Source organism: Colletotrichum graminicola (assembly GCF_000149035.1).
Source record: "Colletotrichum graminicola M1.001 genomic scaffold supercont1.64, whole genome shotgun sequence".
NCBI lineage: Eukaryota > Fungi > Ascomycota > Sordariomycetes > Glomerellales > Glomerellaceae > Colletotrichum > Colletotrichum graminicola.
Window position 1 is genome coordinate 33,489 of NW_007361068.1, and position 26,273 is coordinate 59,761.

Below are 26,273 nucleotides of genomic sequence, written 5' to 3' on the forward strand. Positions count from 1 at the left end.
CTAGGCTAAGGAGAGAAAGGTTATTTTATAGTGTGCCTTTATATATATAATATTTAAGTAGGTGCGCTAAGTAAGTGCAGACTAGTTATAGTTATATACGTTATAGTGCGTTATAGTAAGTAAAGCCTTACTATATATACTATAGCTTTAGCCTATAATATATACCTCTCTTTTACCCCTATTACTTAGTAAGAAAACCTTAGTAAGGCCTTACCTTAGTAGGTATATAACCTATAACTTATCTTACTATAGGTTAACTATATACCTTATCCAGTTTATAACTTTTTTTTTCTTTTTTTTTTTCTAAAGTAGGCCTTTTAATAATATTATAAGTATCCTATTCTATTTTTATACTATTTTTATATTATTATACTATTTTACTAATATATTTTTCTTTTTTTTACTAAAGCTAATTATAGTAAGATACCTATAAGTACCCCCTACTTTTAACTTTATATATATATATATATATATATATAATTTATTATAAATCTAATACTAACTTATTACTTATAGCCTCCCCTTATTACTAGTTAGTTACCCTCTCTAGAGAGTAATAAGCTTAACCTTATAATACCTAAGACTTTTAGCCTACTACTATTATACTAGTTAGTATATAGTTATAAGCTTTTATAGCGTAATTTACTACTAACTTATTATAGTTAGCTATCCCCTTATTACTATTTCCCTTACTAGTTAAGAAGGTATGTCTTATAGAGGGCGTCCTTTAGGTTCCTCCTTACTAGTCTTATACTAACTACCTAGCTAAGGACCTTATAGTATACTAATATACTAAAAACGTATATAGCTTTAGTATATACTATACTACCTGCTTTTTAAGTAACTAGGCTACCTAGATAGTATATATTATCTTTATATACGTTTAGGTTATATTACTTTTATTAACTTATTATAGATTTTTATATTTTTTATAGGTTTTTATAAGGCTATAGCTATTACTACTACTACTATTATTAATAGTCTTATAAGTAACTTTATTTTTTAAGACGCTTATACTACTACTACTAAGGCCTAGTAGGTCTTAGTGTGTTTTAAGTAAAGTGTTACTTATATAGCTAAAAAAAGCACTAAAAGTATATACTTATATAAGTAAGTAAAGTCTAAGGCGTGCCCTCTTATTACTATACTACTTTTTTTAGTAATTACTACTACTACTACTACTACTACTACTAACACTATAGTCTTCTTACTTAGTAAGCCTTACCTAAGTAGCCTTACTACTACTTAAGCTAAGCGCTTTATTATAGCCTAAAAAAGTATTACTATCTCTTTAGCTAATATAAGTTATCTCTTTTTTTATATAGTACTTATACTAATTATTATCTTATTTTATATAGTTTATTACTTTTATTTACACTTAAGGTATACCCTTACTACCTAAGCTTTTACTTAAGCCCTCCTCTAAGTTATAAGGTTATTTTTATTACTTTTTATTAGCTTTATATACTTTTTATACGCTTTAGGCGTATTAGCTTTTTTTACCTTTTTTACTAACACTAAGATACCTTTTAAGGCTAGGCCCTAACTATAGGCTATAGCCTAATATAGATTTATCTCCTTTATATTTTTTTTATCTTAGTTATATATACCTTATATCTTTATTATACTTATAGATTAGGCTATATTTACTTTTATAGTTATCTAAAGCTACTATATTTTTAATAAGCGTTATAGGCTTCTAAGTAGGCTTTATAAAACCTTTTTAATAGACTAGTGCTTAGTGCTTTTTTACTTTACTTTTCTTATACTAAGTAGTGTAGGCTATTTTATTTACTTACTATTTCTTCTTTTTATCTTTAATTACTAGTAGGGGTTATATAGTAGTAACGTTTTACTTTAGTAAAAGGTTATTTATAGCGTAGTATAGTAAATCTATATAAAACCTATTATAAATATTACTAAGTATATTAAGCTGTACTACTAAGGGTTAGACAGCCTTAGTAACCTAATATTTATAACGTAGCTAATTAAGCTTCTAGTTTAGCCTAAAGAAGTAATAGTTTTATATTAATAACTAAACCTTATTACTTATATAAAAGCGCTTTATTACGCTCCAAGAAAGGATGGAAGAGGGTCGTTAATCTGTTTCGCTAGGCTATAGGTATAGTAGCTTATACTAATAATATTATATTTACTATTTATTAAATAAATCTTTAAGTAGTTATTTTATATAAGTTTACTACTTTTAGTATATCTTCTTATATTATAATGAGGTTAATATGATATCTATATTTTAAGATAAATAAGGTCAACAAACGTGAACTGTTACTTTAAGTTTATTTTAGCATGTAACCTCGTCCGGCACGTTTATTACTTTCGCCGAATTTAAGTCAGCCGGTAAGTACCACTACAGAAGGAAGCAATAGCCCCATACAACTTGCAAACTCTGTGGACCGATCGAGGTTAAGGGGATAGCACCATAACACAGGGTAGGTACCACTCCCACTTCATCAGACGCGCAACCACAACGTCAACATTTATCAGTGGACCAGATATTCAACGTAAGAGTGTCCCTGCAAGCACATTGTTCACCATCGCGCAGCTTGCGTTAACGCTTAGCTTCTCCGACATAGTCAGGGGCCTCGACCAGATCTAAAGAACATCAGGTTATATATATTATATTTATATATAAAGTAGCGTACTACTTATATCTAGCTAGGCTAGTAGAACCTATAGAAGACTATTTTAAGTGTACTATTATATCCTAAGTAACTAGTAACTATAGAGTTATAGCTTTACTAGATTAACTAGGTGTAAAGGCTATTAGCTAGTAAATCTAGTTTAGTATTACTAGGTACCTATAGCCTTATTTACTACGTTAGCTTATACTTATTATTTAGTATATAGTTTATAATCTAAACGTATACCTCTAGGTTAAGAGGAAGTAACCTATAGCTTTTTACTACTATATAGTATATATACTAAAAAACGTTATTATTATCTTAAGTAGTATCTTATAATTATTAAAGGTTATTAGCTTTAAATATTTATATATAGGGGGCCTATATAGTCTTTATATAGCATACTATTACTATAAGGATTATACTATTTAGTATTAACTAAATAACCTAGCCTTATTCTCTCTTATTATCTTAACCTTTTAGTATATCTTACTTACACTAAGATAGTATATTTAGTATAATAGCTTTCTTACTTAGGTAGTAAGTAATCTTAAAGTTATATTTTAATAAGATTTCTACTTATTAGCTTTAGCGCTTTATTAACTTCTACTTCTTTATAAAGTACTTTAAGGACTTATAGTCTATTATAACTATAAATACGCTTTTTATACTTTATAGCTTTACTTTTTAGGCTTAGAGGTAGTTAATTACTACTAGTAGCTTCTTATTATAAATAAGATAGTTATACTAAGTAAAGGTAAGCTTATATAAGTAGAAAGTAACTAGCTAGTAATACCTATTTATACCCTCTTATATAAATACTTCTCTAGTAGTATAACCTAAGTAGTTAGTCTTAATATATATTAGTGCTTTTAGATTAAAGTTATAAAGTATAGAGGTATACTAGAAGTATACTTTTATTTTATAGAAGGCTTTCTTATAGTTATTATTTTATTAAAATACTATATCTTTCTTTATTAACCTTATAAGAGGTATTATAATCTTTAAGTAGTTATTTATAAATATATAGTAATAATTAGTAAAGCCTAAAAAACTATATATACTTTTTATAGATTTAGGTACTAACTACTTATTAATAGTATATATCTTCTTAAGGTCTACTAATACGCCCTTACTAGCTTTTAAGATAAAGCTAATATATTTTACTTTCTTAACACTAAACTTACTTTTTACTATATTAAGGCTAAGCCATATAGTATATAGCCTTATAAAGACCTTTTTAACCTTATCTTTATAGTCTTACTTTATATTATTAGTATAAATAAGGATATTACTAAGCTATATAGTAATAAAGTTATTTAAGCATTTATATAATATATTATTAATAAAGTGCTACTAGCTAGTAGGTATATTTATAAGGCTTAAGAGGTAAACTAGCTACTTAAAGAGCTTATATTATATTTAAAATATAGTCTTATACTTATCTCTTTTAGTAATCCTTATTTTATATAAAGCTATTATAATATCTACCTTAGTATACTACTTAGTAGTATATATATATTAAAGTGTTTTTATAATTAGTAGTAAAAAGTAATAGTCTTTTCTAGTAATTATATTTAGTATATAGTAGTTATAATAAAAGCGTAATCTACTACCTAGCTTTTATATAAATAGTATAAAGGCCCTAGCTATAAAACTACTTATATAAATAAACCCCTAATCCAAGAGGTTCTCTAGCGTTTTTTTAATACTAGTAGCTCTTTATATAATATACCATAAAGTAGTCCTTATAGTAAGGTTATATCTTTTTTAAGCTTAATATAGTAATCTTACTTAGGCTAGTATAGTAGTACTTTTATTAATATAGTAAGGTTAAATAAGTTACTAAAGTTATTATATACTTATTATAAAAAAGCTACTACTACTATAGCCTACTTTACTTTTTTATTTTCTTTTAGTATTAGTACCTTTTTAATATCTTTAAGGCTTACTACTATAATTTAAAAGAAGGCCCCTTACTTAAAAGTAGCTAGAGTAGTGCTATATTATTTTACTTTATCTAGGTAGACTATATAGTAGTATAACGCTATAAATAGGGGCGCTTTAATAACGCCTATAGTATAGATTTTATATACTTTTTCTAACTTATATTAGCTTACTAATTATAAAGTAAGGTCTATATATTTATAGTAAATAGTACTTTTTACTTTATTTAAAATAACCTTATTAGCCTTTATTTATAGCTTTTTTAAGAAGATATTTTAACTTAATCTAGGTACTATATATATATATATATACTATTAGTACTTACTAAGCTTAAGGTTAAATATAATAATACCTTTTATTAATATATATTATAATTCTTTAGTAAATCCCTTTAAGAGGGTTTTATATTATAAGATATATAAAAAGTATTATTTTTATATAAAGTTACTATTTACTATTATATAGGTATTATAGCTAGTATTAGTAAGGGCTTAAGTAAAAAAACCTTTATTAACTTAGGGATTTAGTAGTACTAATAATCTAATTATTTTCTTATATATAAAAACTTTTTTTATTTTTTATATTCCTTACTTATTAGCTTTAAAGCCTAATTTTATTCTAAAGTTACTTTTTTTCTAACTTATTACTTAAGTTAGCTTCTTTGTTATTATTTTTACTATCTATAAGCTCTTTAATTTATATAGTAGTTATTTTTACTATATATATTAGTATACTATTATAGTACCTTATAAGGTGTCCTAGCTTCTAGTAGTTAAAGTAGGTCCTAGTCTTCTGCCTTATATATACCTTTTTTATATACTTTATAGCCTTCTTATTTCTAGTAGTAGGCTTATTAATATTATAGGCTAATCTTACTATTATAGTGTCCTTATTAGTATCCTTATATAATAAGTAGGTAAGGTAGTATATTTATATAGCCTTTATAAGGTCCTTAACCTTTTAGGCTACCTTATCAATCTAAGTAATATAGGTATTATAGTTCTTTAAGAGGGATATACTTACTAAAGTAGTATAAAAGTATACTAAAAGTATACTTATAAGTAAGGCTATAGAAGTACTATTATTTTATAACTACTTACTTACTTTAGTAAAGGTCTATTTAAACTTAAGGTAAAAAAAAAAATTTAGTCTTTTTTATATATAGGTTAATAAGTATAGTAGCTATATATTACTTTTTATTAGGGTTACTATAAGTATACTTTAAGTACTATAAGAACTTTTTTAGCTTATAGTTATATAGTATTTTACTTTTCTTATAAAAGGTTAAAACTATACACTAGGGGCTAATCTTTAAATAAGAGTTAATAAGATACTATACTTTATACTTACTAGTAAAGAAGTTATAATTAATCTTTACCTTATTATATATTTATTACTACTATAGTAAAAAGTTATAGTATAGCCTAAAAAACTTTAGAGGTAGTAGTAATAGCTTTTAGTATAGTAGTATAGTAATAAGTATAGTAGGTGTAGTTAGGCCTATAGTAGCGCTACTAGCTATCACTTTAGTACCTATAATAAGAAATAATAGGTAGATTAGTAGGTTAACTAGATAGATAGGTAAATAGATAGGTAGAAAGATAGGTGTAGTTTTATTATACTTAGAAGGCATAGAGAGCTAGAATCCCTTAAGGGGATCTTATCTCTATATATAATTAACTAACTTCTATATTTCTAGTAATATATATATTAACCTTTATATTATATTATACTTATTATACTATTATATAGATTTAAAACCTTATATTGTTATAGCTTGTTTTAAGCTAGTTACAGCCTGTTACACTACTTATTACAGCTTGTTACAGCATAATATAGTCTGTTTAATATCTAGTTTTATTTAAGTAGATATTTCTATTCTTAGTACCCTAGAGTAAATCTAGTTACTATTTATATATATTTACTTTTTATACTTCTTAGAGATAGAGTACTAGAGAGTACATCTCTATAGGTCTATATCTAGAAGTAAAGGTTATATTAGATATCTTATATATATATATATATAGTAGTGTTACTTTAAGGTTATAAATAAGGTTAAATTTAAGGTTAAATTTAAGGTTATAATTATATAAGCTTTTATATCTAAGTCTTATATTATTATTAGGGGTAAGTATATTATATATACTTACTACCTTATAGCGTATTTCTTTTATTATAGTATAAAAAGACTTTATATTATTTTTTAACTTTATATTCTTATTATAAAGTTATTATATAAGCGCTATAGATATTATACTATTTAATTTATTTATTATAAGCTTAGATATATAAAGGGCTAGTACTACCTTTTAATAAGTATATAGTAACTTAATATAATTAATTTAAGCTAAGGAGAGAAAAGGTTATTTTATAGTATGCCTTTATATATATAGTATTTAAGTAGGTGCGCTAAGTAAGTGCAGACTAGTTATAGGTGCATACGTTATAGTGTGTTATAGTAAGTAAAGCCCTACTATATATACTATAGCTCTAGCCTATAACATTACTATAGCTATAGTAATTTCTTAGTAAGTAGTAAGTTTATTTATAGTTAATATATAGTAATAGTCTATAACTTTAGGCTATAATAGCTTTATAAGGAGTTCCTTAAGGCTTAGGTAGGTCTTAGGCGTAACTTCTAGGTTAATATATACCTAGTAGTTAAGTTACTTTACTTTTACCTTAATATTATTAATCTATATAAACTAGTTACTATATACTTATAAGATAGTTACCTTATTATTATTATTTCTATTAGATATTATAATAATATTTATTAAATAAAAAGATATATTAGCTATTATAGATATATATATTAGACTATTAACTATTAAATTATAGGGATTATAATAGTTAATTAATTAATTATATAATATATAGATCTAGTTAAGAACCTATAGAACTATAGAAATTCCCCTATTTCTAGGTAGGGTAATCCCAGACTAATCCTAGCTATTTAATTAGTGAATTAACCCCTTAAAGTGGGGCTAATTCTCCGCCCATTCCCCAACAATTCGCCGTAGGGCAACCGTGCATTCGCCGGTTAATTCACGTGTAATTCCGCCACATTTGACAACATCACCTATCGACATGGAGCAATCTATGCAAAAGAATTCGGATTCAAGGGGCTGTTTGAAGCGCTTGTGGGCAGGATTACATCCGACTTCCTTTGCAACTACGACCCTATCAAGGAGCGATGTTGGATTGCCGAGACAGACGGCGAGTTTCTAGGGTGCATCATGCTCATCAAAGAGCTTGAAACACCAAGCACAGCAAGAGTGAGATGCTTCTTGGTGGAGGACTGTGCGCGAGGATCTGGCTTGGGAACCAGCTTGATGAAAGGCTGCATCGATACGGCAAGAGAATTGGGTTATGGGCATCTTGTGTTGTCAACGAGCAACTTGTCTGGCTCCGCGCGCCGCTCGTACGCCAAATTTGGGTTCAGGCTAGAGAGTAGGATAGAACGTCAAGAGTTGGGAATTCAACATGTTGGAGAAACATGGGGGGTGGAATTGTGAAGGGTCCAGCAGACAACTGAAGACTGGTGCATTGTAAGCCATTAACAAGAATCATACAATGATCAAACAGAACGGGTACTATAACTACACCCCTTTGAGTGTGATATATAACTATGGGGATAAGAGTTCTGCTACAACTAATTACATCAAAAGGAAAAAGTCGTTGGAGTCTAGTTTAGATTGAGCAGGCATTCTAATGGAATCTCACCTTGCTCTAATAGAGATGATAACATAGGACTGTAGCAAAGGGTTGGAAGGATGTTTCTCTTGGTACATAACCAGAGGTGAAAATTGCATAAAACATTACGGAAAGAAATATCTTCTACACATTTCAATATATAAAATGAAACATAAGAACAACCAGCTTGTGTTCTTTGTTGATGACTTTGATACACATCTGGTAACCCCGGTTTCTTGAGGTGAACCATAGTACTATACTAACCTTGCTTGTGAAAGAGGTTGACGCATCATCAGACTCAAGCAGCTCCTAGTCAAAATAACCACACAAAGCATCACTTGAAGTCCTCCAGCAGCCTTTCAGTAGACAGCGTGACGTCACGTGCCCTGTGGAGGTTGTCCTCTGCCCACAATATCATTACTCAGGCTTCACACAGACGCCTGAGGCGCATATTTCTCTGTGATGGATGCGCATCACCAAATCACGTGTGCTAGGAAGCACAACAAACCGTTCCTGCCTTTTTCACAAAGAAGAAGCTAAGTGAGGTATTGGCCGCCTTGACTTCTCTTGGTCACTGCCATCCACACATCTTCCCCTGGACAAATTGCACAACAACCTCAACAAAACAAAGCAAACACACTGTTGCAGTCTAAGTGACTTGCAAAACGCTCTTCTCCTGTATTCTGTCGGCAGGATCACAATTCCTCTCTGTCTTTGTTTCCGATTCCCTCGCGTTTGCGCTTTTGCTCATTCGACCTCCAATCTTCATCCCCATAGCCACCAGGCAAGATGGCGAGACGCAGCAGATTGGTCTTGCCATCTTGGTGCGCTCTCATATTCACGATCCTCCTGAACCTTCTCCAGGTTCCATCAGCATGTTCTGTGCCTCTCTACGTTCGCAGCCCCTCTCCAAGAGCCGCCTTTGTTGCCCTTGTGTCCGAGAACCAGCTCGACCAGATGGTGGAGTCCGTCACCCAGCTCGAACAGCGATTCAACAGCAAGTACCGTTACGACTGGGTGTTCTTCAGCTTTGAAGAGCTCAGCGAAGACTTCAAGGATGCCACTTCTAACGCCACCACTGGAACTGTCACCTACAACTTGATCACTCAGCAACACTGCTCTGTCTCTCGCCAGGCTGAAATGGGTCGCTCCAATGCTGGTCTGGTGCACACCTAGAGAGTGGACACTGGTACAGCTCAAACACAAGTTTCCCACCACAGCCGACGCTGGTCTGCTGGTCCATTTGCACGGGAGAAACGTCTCCAGGCTTACGACTGGTTCTGGATGGTCGAGCCTGGTGTAAGTTGGCTTCGGGCTCCGCTTCTCTTTTCTCATGTGGCTGACATGATTGGTCTTACAGACCCAGTTTATGTGCGATATCAACTTGGACATCTTCCGTCTGATGCGAGACCATGGCATTACCTACGGTTTCAACGAGATGCCCTCCCAAGACGAAGAGAATTCGAAGCAGTTGTGGCAGAGTACCAAGTACTTCATGGCTAAGCACCCCGAACTGGTTCGACCGGCGGCCGATATCACGTGGATCCTGACCGACGGCGGCAACCTAAGCGAGCCCAGCTTTTCTTCCGAGTACCATGTTGGCCAGAAGGAGGAGGTGCATATTGACCAGGACTTGGACTTTCGAACCCAAGCCTGCAGACGCGGCGGATCAGAGAATGAGGGAAGCGTTTGTCCCGGTGTTTCCCATGAGGCTGATGATGAGCAGTACAATTCCCATTCGACGATTGACGCCAATGTTCCCCGGCTTGCTTCCAACTACGAGGAGTGTGCTGCCGACACTCGCATCGAGGTTGGCAGCCTTGATCACTTCCGCAGTCTTCAGCATACCTCCTACTTCGATTACCTCGACAACGCCGGCGAGTTTTACGACGGAAACCCTGGCGACCTCAATGTCCACTCTCTCAGCGCCAGCATGTTTCTGCCCCGCGAAAAGCTCTGGCTGTTCGGCGACATGGCCGGCGAGATGAACAGCCTTCACAGTCGGCCACTCCTATCGCGTCCGGTGTCCCACTCGGATGTCGTCCATGACTCAACCTCCTTGGCCGACATCCTTGGCAGTTCCTGGTTCCACTCGCCCGATGGTAGTCACCTATCCATCATCCACCGGCTCTGGGCAAACATGGCATCGGGGATCGCCCGACAGAACGGCTTTCCCGCAGCACAAACTGGTCACACGGCCCTCGACGAGCGCAACTTCAAGATTTACAAGCCGGAACGCTACCCGGTCGACGTCAAATTGGGATGGTACTCGTTGGAGGACACCTGGCGGTCTTGGGCCATCGACCGTGCCAAGCAACTCCTCGCCCTCCTGGGCTGGTAAACTACTAGACAGGATGATTCCGATCACTCCGTCTGTTACCATATGATACCGAGGACTTCAAAAGGATCATGTCTCGAAGAAGGGGATGAGAAAGCGCATTCGAGAACTTGGGATCTGGTTTCTTTCGCTGCACTATTTGACCTACAGAGCTCCTACTAGCACCGCATAGCCATCAAGCGAGGATTCTTGATGATTCATACATACCTATATAACCAGCATCAAAGGATTATCAGTGGCCACGTTGCGTGATTTTTGACGTGCTGCATCGAAAATGTCATTGTGTCCAAAAGCGGGCTTCCTTTCCAGCCCATGCCACGTAGTTCATTAATGGAATCCATGTTCCTGAAAAGCGAGAGAAAATCCACTGGCCTGGAAAATAGAGCGAGTGTCCATCGACTGGGCCATTACGCCAGCGCCGAGATCCCCCAGGGAAGGCGCCACCTTATTTCCGGTTAAAAATGCTGGTCTGCGCATCTTTGACTGGAGTCATCATGGCTTAATACTACTCCCCTTCCATGAAACCGTCGATCAGGGTGTCGCCGGGTATCTAGCCTTTGTGCTGTCGAAGATGCTGTTGATGGTGTCGGCGTTGGAATGACCCATTCGGGCCTCGGCGGCTGGTCGGGGTACTGGGGGCGGAGGAAGCACCGAGGACCTGTGGCTTCACTTGTGTCCTTTGAAGATGCCCATGACGCCGTGGTAAGCTATTCCGGGGCATAGGAGGGGGGTAGGAGATGGAAGGGAAAGCTACGGGGGAATCGAATACGGCTCTTGGAAGCAAGGAAAACGACGTAAAAAGGGTTCTATTGATATCAGACAGCGTTGCGATTCCAAGACCATGCTATTTCCATGTGTTTCGTCGCCAAGACCCTCAGACCTTTCATCGGTTCAGTTGCTATAGCTCAGATGGGCTTCTCAGAAAGTCTCTTTCAACTGAATAGCCTTCAACTTAGCCTTCTCGCATGCCTGCTTCATTTCCGCCAAGTCTCAATGGAAATCCAAGTTGTGACGCTCTTGGCGTCGTCGCTCAAAGCGTCGAACTTGATGTCTATCATCTAGATCGATGATGTAGACCTCCTGCTCCGCAATGAAGACAAAGCACTCATCATTCATCCAGAAGTGAGTGACGTAGCAAGTAACCCGACCTCGATCGACGAGAAGAAGCTGATGGGCCGTGTGCTGGTTAGGGTGCCAGAACTCCTCGAACCAGGACATGATATCTTCGGTATGTGTGTAGATATCTTCCGGGCCGTCGAGTTGGTCGATGAGTATCACACTGGGGCTCAAGTGCGCTCTCATACCATCCCAATTCTCGTCGTCAAAGCACTTGAAAAGGTGTCTAATCTTGCTATCGATGGTCGCTCGCAGGGGGCGATCGCGAAGCTCACCGCTAACTTGCTCAACGAAGACGGCGTGAGCGTCTTGGTCGTAGCGAGTCATGTTGTATTTCTGTGAGAGTAGTTGGCATCAATTCAAGATAAGAAGATAGCAACATGTCGCTTACCGCCGTTGATCCGTCACCCGTGGACGACTTTCAGAGTGATGTGTCTCGAAATGAGAAGGTGTGCTTGGGTAAAGAAGGTGATTTTTCTTGATATACCATCAAATCCGTGGAAGCGCTTCTTTCGGTTGTTGTCAGCAGACTGAACAGAGATTGGATGAGCAGAAGAAAAGTGAGAAGAGGCGCTATGAGGTGAGAGGATTGTAATAGAGGATTGGACAGACCCGGATGGAGCGAAGAAGAACGGGCGGAAATTGGATGTAGTGAAGGTGAAGGACGAGTGAGAGATGATGGGTGGAACAACAGAGGCTTTTTTGTAGAAAGAACGAACGGTAGTAATAGTAAGGCAGGTGCTTTGGAAGCTGCCAGTGATTACCGTTCAAGACGGAAGGTGCGCTCGAATCGGAAGGTAGGCAAGAGACAATGTCGGAATGTCTCACGCTGACGGACAATGGGTGGAGTATCAAGGTCACGGTGGCGGGGTGTTTTTGGAACAGGAATATCAAAGACGGTTGTTTCGGAATGGTCAAATCACGAGAAACAACCTGCCTATTCGTTTGACATGTCATTTTGTGAGAACTTTGCAGGGTTGTATTCTTTGAATACGATCACCGCCACCGCCTTAATCGGACTGTGTCTCGCTCATACAAACGAAAAAAACTCGAACGTTTGGGTTGGTTTCTCAGAAACCCCTTTCTTCATCTTCATGGCACTCCTCTTGATCTCTTCCAACGTCACGTAGTTTCCATCGTGGGTTATTGTGCCGTCGTCGTGGCTTCGAAGCGCGATACGTCGAGTTTGAAGCGAACCGTCCATGTCAATGACATGGACCTCGATTCTCTCGCAGATCTGGAAGTCGTAACCCGCGTCGACAAACGGGGTCCCAGAGTCTAGTGACATAAGAAGTAATACGGTCGCGGTCAACAACCAGAAAATGGTGGACCGTATGTTGGTTAACTCCTTCGCATCTGTAGAACAACAGCCATGGACACCATCGGTGTTGTTTATGATAATATCGTTCGGGGAAGGAAATTGGCAATGAGCTTCACGTCAGAGCTCAAATGCCCCTCTCATACCATCACGGCTTTTGACGTCAGCGGACTTGAAGAAAAGTGTCGAACCCTGCCATCAATTATTTCACGCAGAGGACGGTCGCGGGGTGATGAATAAGAAGGGCAACGGTTGTTCTCGATTATGGTTGAATGTTGGGCATCGCGAACGGCGCAAACTATGGTGTTAGCAGCACGGCCAATGGCGCCCAATGCGCGATTGGGTTCAGATTGGGTTCACGCCAGCATACAACACACTGGAACTCTCCGACCATGGCCTGATACGGGTAAGATAATGACGTTGCCGATGGGCGGGAGAGACGCTCGATCCCCCCGTCCATGGCGCCGCGAGTTTTACGGTTCGTTAGCTCCAGCTTTTGTGAGACGAGGGGGGAGAGAGAGAGCGGGTTTTATTCCCCATGAACGAGAGGCGCCGGTGTCAGCGGTTTCACAGTATCCTTCAACTACATGTCAAATTGTTCCCCCGCCCCCTTCTTCTTACGATGCCGAACCAGATCTCCAAGCAGTGGTACCGCGATGACTACTTCATCTCGACCGACCGGTCCCTCCTCGACCTCGGAGCCATCAATGACGCTTTCGACTCGGAGCTGATGTGGTGGACGAGGCGGGTGCCCGAGGCCGCCCTGCGCCGGTTAGTCGACAACTCGCTGTGCCTTGGCGTCTACAAGCTCCCCGCGGCCACCGCCGACATTGCAGGTAACGTCGCCTCCCCCTACCTCCGTCCTCCCCCATCCTTGATCCGGTTCCTCGTTTTTTTTTTTTTTTCCATTTCCCAAACCCTAAGCCCGCACAGGCAAAACGGGTCCCGCGCTCGTGGGGCTCGCCCGCGTCGTCACCGACTACGTGACCATCGGCTACCTCGCCGACGTCTACGTGCTGCCCTCGCACCAGGGAAAGGGCCTGGCGCCGTGGCTGATGGTGTGCCTGCACGAGGTCCTGTACGAGTGGCCGCACCTGAGGCGATTTCTACTCCTGACATCGTCGCCGCAGGCCAGCCAACTGTACGAGCAGGCGCTGGGCGTGTCCGAGTGGGGGCGATCGAACTCAGGGGAGCTGTTCCTGCTCGAGAAGCGGGGGCCGTTGATGCCCGCGGGCCCGCCCGATACGGACGATGATGAATGAGCAATGCGAGGTCTCTTGGGCTGGTTTTCTAGGGTTGGTTTTCGGCGGTACAAAGTAGCTTAGACTTTGACAGAGGTCTTGCCGTACGCGCCGCCGGCGGCCTTTCTCAGCTCGATGGCGCGCTTGTAGGGGGGCGCCGTCGGAGGCTGCACGGGGTCGAGGGAGACGTGGTCCTCGGGTAGTTGGTAGGAAGCGTCAGAATCAAAGGCCGACAGGTCGCCGCACGCAATAAAGGGTGCGATCCACCGAATGCTGCTCTCGTGGTCCGTCGTCTCGTCCGTCTCGTCGTAGGCCTCCACTTCGACGACGGCCTGCCCTCCGCTGCCGCCGCCGGTGGCGGACGCCGTGGGCGATGCGTTCCACTTGCCCGTGGCCGGGTCCTGCATCAGCGCGGCGGCGACGGCGGGCAGGCGGCTCGTGCGGTCGCGGAGCATGCGGTCCAGGTCATGGCCGACGCCGAGCGGGTTCTCGAGGCTGGCGTGGAAGCCGACGGGGGGCTGGAAGTTGATGCAGACTATAAAGGCCTCGACGCTGCTCGCGCGGGACGACCTGGGCTTGGCGACGACGACGGTCTCGAAGAAGATCTTGAGCTGGGCGTACAGCAGGTCGACGTTGCGGCCGCGGAAGATCTTGGCGACGAACTTGCCGCCGGGCTTCAGGACGCAGAGAGCGAGGTTGAGGGCGGCGAAGAGGAGCTGCGACTGGACGTAGATGTCGAGGTCGTGGAGGCCGGTGACGTCCGGGGCGCCGTCGCTGATGACCAGGTCGACACGGTCGGTGGCCTGCTGCTTGGCTGTCAAGTTGGCGTCGTAGTCGGGGTCGAGGGCCTTGAGGAGGAGGGGCACGGTAGCGGGGTGTGTGATGTCGGCGCGGAGGGTGACAATGCCGGGGAGCGGGCTGATGGGCTGCAGGTCGATGGACACGATCTTGACGTCCTTTCGGGGGTGAATCTCCTCTTCTCCGGCCGCCGCCTCTGCGTCGGACTTGTCAGCAGCCGAAGCGCCGGCTTCCGAAGGAGCGGCGGGGAAGACGCCGAGCATCTCCTGACGGAACTTGGCCTCGCGATCCTGCCATGCCGACCGGCCAAACTTCTCCCCCTTGATAAGCACACGGGACAAGACCTGGGACCAACTCCCGGGGGCGGCGCACAGGTCGACGACCCGGGTGACGTTGGCGAAGAGGTCAAACTCTGGACTCGCGTCAGCATCGAATGTGTCGGTCAAGGGGCATCAGAAATGGCGGGGTAAAGTGACTCACCCTCGTCCAGTTGCAGTAGCTTGAAGGCGCTGCGAGCACGCCAACCCTGCTCCTTGGCGAGGCGGTAGTAGGCGTCGCGCTTGTCCTTGGAAGACTTGCCCATTGTGGATACTGAAGGGGGGGGGAGAAGAAATGAATGAGTTGGTGAATGAAGAGGGGGGGTAAAGGTTGATGATCGTGATGATGAGATTTATTTTTATTTGTTTTTATTTCATTTCCATCTTTATTTTCTTCAATCCACATGGCGGGGTTCCAGCGTCCCTCCGTCCGCCGGAAGAGAAAATTTGCTTCAGCGACTCAGTGGCCTCGACAGCCGCTGTAGGGCTGAATTAAGCTATGGTCTGTGCCCTTTCGAGGGGGGGCTTCACCCCTACGGCCCAGCTATTCTTCCGGGTCCGCTGAAATTTTCGAGTGCAGCGCGCGAAGAGCTGTACTGCGCATTCTGCCGGCGCTGCGCTGCGCTGCTAGTCGCGGGGCATTTTTCCGACATTTTTCTTTTCCGCCCTTGGCTCAATATTTACTACTATTCGTACTACCACTACCACTACCACAAATACCTCCCCCCAAAGAACACACGATGCAGCACAAGAGGAAACACCAGCCCTCCGAGGCTGGCCAAAACCCCCAGAAACGTCAAAAGTCCGCCAATGCAAAAAATGCTCCCTCCAAGAAGCGCAAGGTCCCTGCTAGCGCACTACCATGGAAGAAGGTCGAGGTGCCCGAGATGTTTGACGATGCCGAAGGTTTCTACGGCCTCGAGGTCATTGAGGGCGTCGACGTCGTCAAGGATGGCGACAATGTGCAATTCGTACGTAACCAACATAACCTGTTAACCCCATCCCTCTCTTTGTCTCGTGCTACAGCGACTGACCCGAGCCCAGGTCGCTGCCATACCCTCCGGCGACGAAAAGGACCACACCGACGCAGAGTTCGAGGGCTTCAGCGACTCCGAACCCGCCCCTGCCCAATCCGAACCGGTGATAGAGACCGCCGAGACGAGCACCAAGGCGGAACCAAAGAAGTCGAAGAAGGAGAAAAAGGCAGCAAGGGTGGAACAACAACAGCCCAAGGACGACAAGCCTGCAGACAAGACAGACGACGCCAGAGACGCCTCCGAGCGACCGCCAGAACAGCCAAAGAGCAAGAACCAGAAGAAGAAGAAGGAGAAGAAGGCCCAGCCCAATCCCGACGACGCCAAGCTCGAGAGCAGCGGCTTCGCCGCCCTGGAAGAGGTCCAAGACGCCGACGAAGACCTCGACATGACCCCCTGGGTCGACCTCGGCCTCTCGCCCGCTCTGGTCGCGGCTATCGCCAAGCTCAAGTTCGCCAAGCCCACAAACATCCAGTCCTCCACCATACCCGACATCCTGGCCGGCCACGACGTCATCGGAAAGGCCTCGACCGGTTCCGGCAAGACCCTGGCCTTCTCCATCCCCATCGTCGAGGAATGGGTCGACAAGCACGACGGCGACGGCAACGCCGACGGGGAGAGGCCCTCAAAGCCCGACAATACGCCCTTCGCGCTGATCCTGTCGCCCACGAGAGAGCTGGCACACCAGATCACCAACCACATCAAGAACCTCTGCGCAGGCTTGCTCAACGCCCCCTTCGTCTGCTCGGTGACGGGCGGCCTGTCCGTCTTCAAGCAGCAGAGACAGTTGGCCAAGGCCGACATCGTCATCGGCACGCCGGGACGTCTGTGGGAGGTCATCAGCGGCAGCCGGGAGCTGCTCGCCGGGTTCAGGAAGATCAGGTACCTGGTCGTCGATGAGGCCGACAGGCTGCTGAGCGAGGGACACTTCAAAGAGGCCGGCCAGATCCTCGACGCCCTCGATCGCGAGGTGATTGAAGACGAAGGAGAGGACTACGACAACGAGAAGGGCCTTTCGGACCGGCAGACGCTCGTCTTCTCGGCCACGTTCCACCAGGGGCTGCAGCAGAAGCTGGCGGGCAAGGGCAAATGGGGTCTCATGTCGGAGAAGGAGTCAATGGAGTATCTGCTCAAGAAGCTCAACTTCCGCGAGGAGAAGCCAAAGTTCATCGACGTGAACCCGGCCAAGCAGATGGCCGCCGGTCTGAAGGAGGGTCTCATCGAGTGCGGTGCTATGGAAAAGGTAATCCCCCCCCCTTTTTTTGTTTTCTTATTTTCCACCTTCTCTTCTTACTCATCCCCCGATCACTAACACGCCCAAAGGACCTCTACCTCTACACCGTCATCTTGCTCAACCCTAACCGCCGGACCCTCGTCTTCACCAACTCCATCAGCGCCGTCCGCCGCCTTGCCCCCTTCCTGCAGAACCTCAATATCAACGCGACGGCGCTGCACTCGCAGATGGCGCAAAAGGCCCGTCTGCGCTCCATCGAGCGCTTCAAGGCCTCCAAGCCCAACACAACCGCCGTCCTCATCGCCACCGACGTCGCCGCCCGCGGCCTCGACATCCCCGGCATCGACCAGGTCATCCACTACCACGTGCCCCGCGCCGCCGACATGTACGTCCACCGCTCCGGCCGTACCGCCCGCGCCGAGCGCACCGGCCTCAGCATCATCCTCTGCGGGCCCGACGAGGTCGTCCCCACCCGCCGCCTCGCCGCCAAGGTCCACGCCGAGCAGCACGAGCAGGCGACGGGCAAGAAGAAGTACCTCATGCGCACCATCGACATTGACCGGCGCATCGCCTCCCGCCTCAAGCCGCGCGTCGACCTCGCCAAGAAGCTCACCGACGCCACCCTCGCCAAGGAGAAGGGCACCAAGGACGAGGACTGGGTCCGCGCCGCCGCCGACGAGCTCGGCGTCGAGTACGACAGCGACGAGCTCGACAAGGCCGGCAGCTGGACCGGCCGCGGCAGCCAGCGCAAGAAGAAGCAGCAGGAGGACAAGAACATGCCAAAGGCCGAGATGGCCGCCATGCGCGCCCAGCTGCGCGACCTGCTCTCCAGGCGCGTCAACACCGGCGTCAGCGAGAAGTACATCACCTCCGGCACCCTCGACGTCGACGCGCTGCTGCGCGGCGGCGCCGGCGACTTCCTCGGCAAGGTCGACGGCCTAGACATGGACGACTTCTAGAGGGGGCGCGGTCGTCGGTCATGTTGTTGTATGTGGGAGGGGTGATGATTGTACATATATATATACCACTTATCGCACGCATAGTTACGCGAGCACAAATAGCACAATATCAATGGACAGGGAAAAGCCAGTTTTTCTTTTTTTTCAAAACGGCTTGTTTTCTCAGTTAGCATCATCTTCACCTCATAGGCCCCGTGTGGCCCCTTTTGCCGTGCCTCCATATACCCGTCCGTGCCTCTGATCGCATTCTTAGGAGACTGACGGGACTCTTGTCGTGGATTTCGGCTCGCCGGCCGCAACCCTACATCCATATGAGCATCATAGAATCTGTAGTAAAAATGACAAGAAAAACAACAGAAAAGGTGTCATCCGCACTGAACAGGGTAGAAAGTCTCATGCATCTTCCAGGGGGGCGTGATCACTCTCTGGTCTCAGGGTGACGTGGGGGTCATATCTGCGTCTGCTTGCGATTCGTCTTGGGGTCGTTCTGCCTTTTCGTGCTCGTGTTGGCACCGGCATGCTTGTTCCCCGTCTTTCTCGTCATTGTTTCGATTTGTTCCTTCAATTCGCTTTCTAGGTCACGCGTCGCCATCAAGTTCAGCGTCTTTGCTAAACAAACAGTCAGTATTTGTCCCTTATCCGTCAGCTGCGTTCACTTACCCAGCAGGCTGCCGAGTCTCTTGGTCGCGTCAGTCTAGTTGCCAGCGAGTAGTTTGTCCCTCTCTTGCGTGACCTTGTTGTATTCGACTTTGAATCGGTTGTACTTGAGGAGATCCGCGGATGCTTCCTTCTTCCTCTTCTCTTCCAGTTCGGCGAAGCGCTCGATGCCCTTCTTCTCGTTGATGAGTGCCTTGTGCAGCTTCCTCTCCAACTTTACAATGTGCTCGTCCTGTTCATCCACGCACCCCTGCATTTCGTCCACTTCTTCCTGGAGGCTGGCGATGTGTGTCTTCGTGCCGACGAGACTGTCTTGGAGGTGCTTGATTTCACCGTCCTTCGTTTCGAGCATCGACTTTGCCTCGTTCATATCCGCCTGGTGTTGGTGCTGCATACCCGCGATCCGCTGCTCGATGGCGCTGCTGCTGTTGGCGCCCGAGGCAGCGTGCTGGTCAAGCAGCTCTTGCAGTCTGGATATATCCTGTCTCATGTTTGCGTTTTCAATGCTGGCAGCGTTCATGTTCTCGCGCAGAGACTCGATGTACTTTTGTTGTTCGGCGTGGATGGCCGAAGCTTCGCTCATCTTGCTGTCGTGGATGGAGTGAGCGTCTGCAACCTGGTTTCTGAGCTCGTCCAACTGGCGGTTGAGTCCTTCGATGTTCTCCTTTGTTACCCCGGACACCATCTTCTCGTTCGCGGCTGAGAGCTTGGCTTTCAGGTTATTGGCGTCGGTCACGATCGTCTCGGACTCATCCGTCACCTTCTTGAGCTGGTTCTCGAGGTCGCCAATCGTCTTCTCCTTTTCATAGAACACTGCCTCTGCCGTCTGAACCTGGGCTTTGGCGTTGGCCAGGTCGTCTCTCAGAGAGCGGGCCGCATCGTTGTCGCTACGAGTTCGCTCCGTTGAGTCAGTCAACTGCTGTCGAAGGTGTTCGTTCTCCGCCTGCAGCGAAGCGTACATTGTCTCGGCGTAAGCCATCTTCTCGTCGCGGTCTTTCTCGACAGCGAGCCCCGCCTCAGTCAGGAACTGGATTGTCTCATCCCTCTCGGCAAGCAAAGCTACGACGTTGGCCGACATGTCCTTTCGTTTGGCTGCGTCCAGCTCGTACTCGAGAGAGTTGACCTTCGCATTCAGAACCCCGATCCTGTCCTTTGCCCTCTGAACGAGGCTGACCATGTCTTCCTTGATCTTGCTGATCTGCCTCTCCTTCTTCTCGACGGCCCATTTCGAGTGCTCGACCTCGGCTTTTAGGAGGCGCTCGCCCGTTTCGACGCGTTTCTCGGCGTCGGCAAACTTCTTCTCGGACTCTGCCAGCAGAATCTCGAGTTTTCGGATGGTCATCGCTTCTGGATTGTATCGGACGAGTTGCCCCTCGGTTTGATCCAATCTTTGCCGGATGATTTTGTGAGAGTTTCGGTGAGCCTCCGCGGCATCGTTGGCGTCGAGCTCGCGTTGTTCTGCCTCTCCTAGCTCTCTGACTAATTTCGTTACCTCCCTTGTCTTGCTCTCGAGTCGGGTTCGTATCGAATCGCACACGGCGCCGGGTAGTTGGCATCGACGCGCTTCTGCGGCTCGTTGTTCGTCGCTGAGCTCAGGGGCGGGAGAAGGTCGCTCAGCTTCGGCCTCGACCGTCGGTCTTGGGATGAAGTATCGGATGATTGGAGCAAGGACGCGAATATAAAGGAAGAATACAGAGATAAGAGCGTATACGGGGATCTGGAAACTGCTAGCCGCCTTTGCGACAGCCAACAGCTTCGGAAAATGGCTGAAGAGCCAACCTGTGATCTCGAAGATGGCCATCAGTCCTGTCACAAGGATAGAGCCGAGAAACATGACGCGGAAGGAGTCAATTCCTTCCATCTTGTATATTTTCTGATGAATATAAGAGCGATAGGTAAGCTTGGATCAAATGTGGCGTATACCAGATGATGACTCGGGATAATAACTCACGATAATTGGGGTGTCGAGATAAAAGATGAGTTTGTTGACAAGTATTTTGGGAGCTATTGTATTTGTGTGTGAGAGAGAGAGAGGGACAGTCAAGGTGAGGGTAAGAGTGAGACGCGACTGTGAGTGAGAGGGGCAACAATCGAAAGATGGAAAGAGCGGGTGACTGAGACTGGGGGAAAGCGCCACCTGAGGTCACTTGGACCGAAGGCAGGTGCGAAGGTGAGGATCGAATCTAGAGGTGTTTCAATACAACTGTCCTGGGCCAGAGTCAGGCGAATGAGTAGTTGATTGGGTACAAAACCCTTCTTGATGTGAGGCTAGACACCATGTCGAGACCGTTATTGTTTGAGACCATAGAAGTAATCAGCAACCTCAAGATTCAATCTACTAAAAGCGTGTAGCAGTGTGATTAGGGACCCTGGTTGTGATAGTGAGGTGCAAATAAACACAACAACACCCTACAACTCAAAGCAATTTAGGTACCAAGTTAGATCATCTTGAGAAACTAGAGTCTGATCAGGCTTTCAAAGCTAATCAGACTTCAGTTAGCTTGATCAGGCTTAGCAGGAGGCTCCCTATCGCCTGAGTTATCACGTGTCAGCCAGATCAAATAAGAGACAAGGCTCTAGGTCATGATTTCAAGAAGGAAGAAAGAAATGGGGGAGGAAGCGTGTCTTCTTCTCTGCCTAGTGCGCTGATCGGTGTTCTTATATTTCGGAAACGCTGATCAGACTCGCCCTCAATCCCTTTTTCAATGTATCAAATGCAATCCCCGTCCCCACTCCAATACAGTCTTGAACAACGAAATTGGCTGCCTCTACATCCCAAGGCTGGCAGTTCTACTAGATGGTCTTTTGCCTTTTCGGTCTAGGAAGCCTCTTACTGATGGTGGCAGAGGTAAAAAGACGTAGAGAGATATATTAGTTGCAGCGTAACAACCTTAAGTTGTCTGTGACAAAGCAGTCACAAGACTCCCCCTATTTCCAAGCGCCGTGTTTATGTTGAGAAATCAAGTAAAGCCATTACTGTGTCATCAGCCGAACTCGGAGTCTTCCCAGGAGATTTAGCTCCAAACCACAGACAGGCATGGTATTGGTTGTGTACGCTCCATGGTTGAGCATCGTCTTCTGATCAAAACGATGTGCATTTAACTGCCTAATTTAGAGGAATCACTTCTGTAGGAACGTTTCCGGTTTCTTCAAGGTCACGGCTTCGCTTGATCTCGGATGCAAAGCCGATTCACAATTCTTTCGTTACCTTTGTATGTGTGATTGTCTGGGATCCTCCCATCAGGTTTTACATGCGATATCGGCTGTGGATACAATCATGAACTTCTATGGAGTCTACGTCCCTGGTCAGTTGAAAATCTTTCCCAGGTCCAGCTTCTTCAAACAGCGGTGCGCGCCTACGCTTCCTACCCCGGCTGAGGTCAGAGCCCGCAACGAGGAGTCAGATGACATTCGTGGTACAATGATCGCCCACCACCAGTTGTATTCGCATCGCTAGGATTGCTTGTCAAGTACGGTGGTAACGTCAACATTCTTGAGGCCTAGACTCAGATGATGGTGCGCAAGCGACTGCAAGGTAAAGTCCCTACGCCTGAGATCTTTGGCTAGGCTGAGGATAACGGGCAGGGGTTCATCTACATAGCCTTACTAGAAGGCTTAGCTTTGCAATAAAGATAGTGTAATCTAAACAAAGACAAGAGGCGTGCTATTTGTACAGAACTCAAAGAAATACTACAGGCGTTGCAAGCTTTAGAGCAAGACAGTCACAGTCAGTTTGTTAGTAAGTGGACTTTTTACTTTACAAGTGTTTCTAATATGAGGCAGCTCTGACATGAGGTCCTATGCTTTAGGTGGCCTAGGCAAGCAGCCGCTGGACGACAAATTCCTACCTCTAAAGCTCAGAGGACCGTTCGTTGGCTCAAACGCTGTCCGTCAGTTCCAAGATGCTTGCGGCATTGACATTGACGGCGAAGCGCCAATCTTGTTTACACATAATGATTTGTTGCGCCCAACATCATCTTGTTGTTGGGGGAAAATCTGAAAGTGGCAGCCATCGTTGATTGGGGCCAGGCGGGATGGCTTCCCATGCTGCCCAGGAAGAATGGCGTACAAATTATCTCCCAACCATTCTGGATCCGGTGAACGAGGAGGCATGCTACCATCCTTGACTCTGTTTTGCCTTGCCCAACATCTAATGTATATGCTCTTCAGTTGAGAAGCATTCCCCGATGAAGGTGGAAAGAATTATTGGATAAAGTGCAAGATAGTATTGGCCATGGTGGCCCATGTAGCATAGTGATATGACTTTGCCACACTTGGCTTTTGCCAACCAATCCATCCCTCACCGATATGACGCCCGTGAACATTGAGGCCAGAAGGATACCTCACTTTTTTATGCTCCCAAAAACAGTCTAAATCGTAGAAGCATCCCTCCATGCCCAACAACCAAAGTACCTAGCTTAAAACCCTGTCTGAAAATGATATTGGTTACGTAATAAGCAAGTACATGGTGTCTAAATGGACATCTTTGCCTCGCCATGGTCTCAAGACAGCGTTGAGGACATATTCGCAACGCAAGACTGCAATCCAGCAGATCATTGTTCCTGAGGTGCCAAATCTTTTCGAGCCATTCCATCTCCCGGCAGTGATGACATCTCTTCGCAAACATGCAATTTCGGTAAGCTGTCTGTTCATGGCTATTGGTCTGCATGTGAGAGCGCCGGAGGGGCACTGGTCTACGGAAAGGCCGCCCTCAAAGCCGGCAAAAATGTTCGTGGGGTCTTTCCTATGACCGTTGAATCAGTTATTCTGAGATCATGACGCTACATTGCAAGTTCCGGCGGCCCATCGTAAACCAAGAGCTTTGCATCTTGATTCCTTAATCACGCCCGGTGATGAAGTGAAGTTGAAACTCGTCAGAAAGTAATTCACCAAGGAGAGTTCTGACCATGGATGCGGTACGTACCCTCTGACTGTTGAGTTATTTCCTCATTGAGGAGGGCATCTATTGAACTATATTGGCTGTTGTATCACGTACTAATATATCTCCGCAGTACTCTCTCTACTTTGAACACTTGCTCGAACGTCGAACGTTGAACGAAGTGCCTCTCGGGGCAAGGTTGGCATAGTCTACACTGCTGATAATTATGCAACCCCTTCTAAGTATTCTCTTGTTGACTTTCGGGTCGAAAACAATGTGTTGTGGTGAGACGTGGCACGCATAGACTTTAGTCCCCATCGGCCCAGACTCGAGTGGCTTGCGAGGCTTTCCAAATTCGGCATGAACCTTGGCCCTTAATCAAGCCGCAAAGTATCAAAAAGAATGTGCTATTTGGCTTTACAGAGGCGAAGCTTTTAATATAAACCGGGCATGATCCAGTTTCGAGCCGGTAGAGCCGCTGAAGCTTGATTCCCAATCACGGTTCCCAGGGACCCTTCGGCCTCGACCAACGGTTTCGGAGAAAGACCCCTCCACTGCTATACAAAACAACGGCCCGCCGACCATGCCCACAAACTCCAAGAGCTCGTCATCAAGCAGGATGACGAGTGAATTGAACAATATGGGCGTCTTGTCTGCTAGCACTCTCGGCAAAGCCGCCCCCTTCCTCGCGGCCCTGGAACAGCAGCTTTACCAGTCCATCGTCCCCCGAAGATCCAGCAAAGGGTCCGCTGTTCCCGTCGACGAGGCGATTAACATGTCAAGAAAACAGCAAACGGCCGATTCCTACAACAATGACGACGACGAGGGATCCGATTTGAGCTACTACTTTCGAGTCCCCTACGAAGCGGACGGCGCCATTCACCAGAAGGACGAGGCCGAGGAAGGGGAGCTGGAAGAGGAAACAAGTCCTGAGAGCGAGAAGCGACGGAGTGACGCTGCGGAAGCGTTTTGGTTCCTGAGGGACTTCATCGAGGCAAGATGGCCGGTCCAGCTGCTCGCAGGATACATCAAGATCCAGTGCGATCTGACCCTGGACGAGATCAAGGAACTCGGCCGCCTGAATAAGGCTGAGGGCTCAAGAAAGTGCCGGAAGCTCATCAGTGCGCCGGTGATTCACGACGAAATCGGGTACGCCCTCTGGTCGGAGCTGGCCCGCGAGATTGCGGCACGCGGAGACGCGCCGGGCGACGATTTCCAGGTAATCAAGGCAGCGCCCGCAAGTGCCGGTCTGACCAAGGCCATGACTTCGCCGGCTGCGATGAGCAAAATCACCGCAGAGGAGGTCGCTTCCCGACGGGCGAGGTCGATGAGGAGACGAGCCACGGACGGCGATGCCATCACCGTCCGGTCCAGACCGGGGACGGCTTCAACGCATGTGTCTACTACGGCGCGCCGGCGACGCAAGAGCGATGTGCAGCTAGTCCGACCGCACCAAGTCATTTGCACCACGTGCGGGAGCAGAGCGGTCCCACGGCCCAAGGACGACGACGATGACGACTATGGCGACGACGACAGCACCGTGTCGGACGACGAGTACGAACATGACCACGAAGAAGACGAGCTCGGGTCCAGGGAAAGGAAGCGGGACAGCATCTCGAGACGGCTCTCCGTCAAGATGAACAAGACCCTTACAAAGTTGGGAGAGGGCCTCGCCACCGGGTACGGAGGCAATGGGGTCAGCCGGGTGACTGGGTGACTTACGGCGGAGGGGGGGGGCTTCCCTCGGCGAGACGCGTTCGGAACAGCAAAGATTCGAGGTGGCGTGGGTTTTGGAGGTGGGTTTTATGCAGTGTGGCGGTCCCTTGATGGAAGATTGATACCAGAGAATGATACCATGACGGAGGAGGCAATGGAGTTTGGAACGCACCATTATACGCTTATCGGCGTCGAACCGAGGCGAGGCACCTGGATGAGCTCGCCAGGGCAGAACGCTTGACTAATTGATTCAGAGTTTCTGGCCATCTGCACCCGCGACGTGTACTGGGATCGGGCCGGATGTTTGTGCAAGTTGAGTGGCAAAGTGACAAAGTGACAAAACGAAGCTGAGAGTCTGGAGCGACCAAACGTGGTGGATGC

The 26,273-nt window shown here is 45.6% G+C and overlaps 8 protein-coding genes across 8 annotated transcripts; 5 read left to right on the plus strand and 3 right to left on the minus strand.

The window, feature by feature from the left end:
* Positions 1 to 7,666: 7,666 nt before the first annotated feature.
* GLRG_10630 (acetyltransferase) lies at positions 7,667 to 8,107 on the plus strand (the record flags this gene model as incomplete). Its single annotated transcript, XM_008101315.1, has 1 exon — positions 7,667 to 8,107. A coding segment is annotated over one exon (441 nt), but the record flags the coding sequence as incomplete, so codon positions are not given.
* A 967-nt stretch (positions 8,108 to 9,074) lies between these two features.
* On the plus strand, positions 9,075 to 10,626 carry GLRG_10631 (glycolipid 2-alpha-mannosyltransferase; the record flags this gene model as incomplete). Its single annotated transcript, XM_008101316.1, has 3 exons — positions 9,075 to 9,444; positions 9,466 to 9,584; positions 9,646 to 10,626. The coding sequence occupies 3 exons, from the start codon at positions 9,075 to 9,077 to the stop codon at positions 10,624 to 10,626; spliced, it is 1,470 nt and encodes a 489-aa protein (XP_008099507.1).
* A 987-nt stretch (positions 10,627 to 11,613) lies between these two features.
* Positions 11,614 to 12,066, minus strand: GLRG_10632 (uncharacterized protein; the record flags this gene model as incomplete). Its single annotated transcript, XM_008101317.1, has 1 exon — positions 11,614 to 12,066. One exon carries the CDS (start codon positions 12,064 to 12,066, stop codon positions 11,614 to 11,616), a length of 453 nt encoding a protein of 150 aa, XP_008099508.1.
* A 1,613-nt stretch (positions 12,067 to 13,679) lies between these two features.
* Positions 13,680 to 14,319, plus strand: GLRG_10633 (acetyltransferase; the record flags this gene model as incomplete). The annotated part of the gene is made up of 2 exons (XM_008101318.1): positions 13,680 to 13,893; positions 13,991 to 14,319. 2 exons carry the CDS (start codon positions 13,680 to 13,682, stop codon positions 14,317 to 14,319), a joined length of 543 nt encoding a protein of 180 aa, XP_008099509.1.
* Positions 14,320 to 14,378: 59 nt separating this feature from the next.
* On the minus strand, positions 14,379 to 15,679 carry GLRG_10634 (FtsJ-like methyltransferase; the record flags this gene model as incomplete). The annotated part of the gene is made up of 2 exons (XM_008101319.1): positions 14,379 to 15,508; positions 15,577 to 15,679. The coding sequence occupies 2 exons, from the start codon at positions 15,677 to 15,679 to the stop codon at positions 14,379 to 14,381; spliced, it is 1,233 nt and encodes a 410-aa protein (XP_008099510.1).
* A 474-nt stretch (positions 15,680 to 16,153) lies between these two features.
* On the plus strand, positions 16,154 to 18,640 carry GLRG_10635 (DEAD/DEAH box helicase; the record flags this gene model as incomplete). The annotated part of the gene is made up of 3 exons (XM_008101320.1): positions 16,154 to 16,384; positions 16,458 to 17,690; positions 17,771 to 18,640. 3 exons carry the CDS (start codon positions 16,154 to 16,156, stop codon positions 18,638 to 18,640), a joined length of 2,334 nt encoding a protein of 777 aa, XP_008099511.1.
* A 448-nt stretch (positions 18,641 to 19,088) lies between these two features.
* Positions 19,089 to 21,158, minus strand: GLRG_10636 (uncharacterized protein; the record flags this gene model as incomplete). Its single annotated transcript, XM_008101321.1, has 3 exons — positions 19,089 to 19,249; positions 19,301 to 19,319; positions 19,374 to 21,158. The coding sequence occupies 3 exons, from the start codon at positions 21,156 to 21,158 to the stop codon at positions 19,089 to 19,091; spliced, it is 1,965 nt and encodes a 654-aa protein (XP_008099512.1).
* A 3,601-nt stretch (positions 21,159 to 24,759) lies between these two features.
* Positions 24,760 to 25,893, plus strand: GLRG_10637 (uncharacterized protein; the record flags this gene model as incomplete). Its single annotated transcript, XM_008101322.1, has 1 exon — positions 24,760 to 25,893. One exon carries the CDS (start codon positions 24,760 to 24,762, stop codon positions 25,891 to 25,893), a length of 1,134 nt encoding a protein of 377 aa, XP_008099513.1.
* Positions 25,894 to 26,273: the final 380 nt, after the last annotated feature.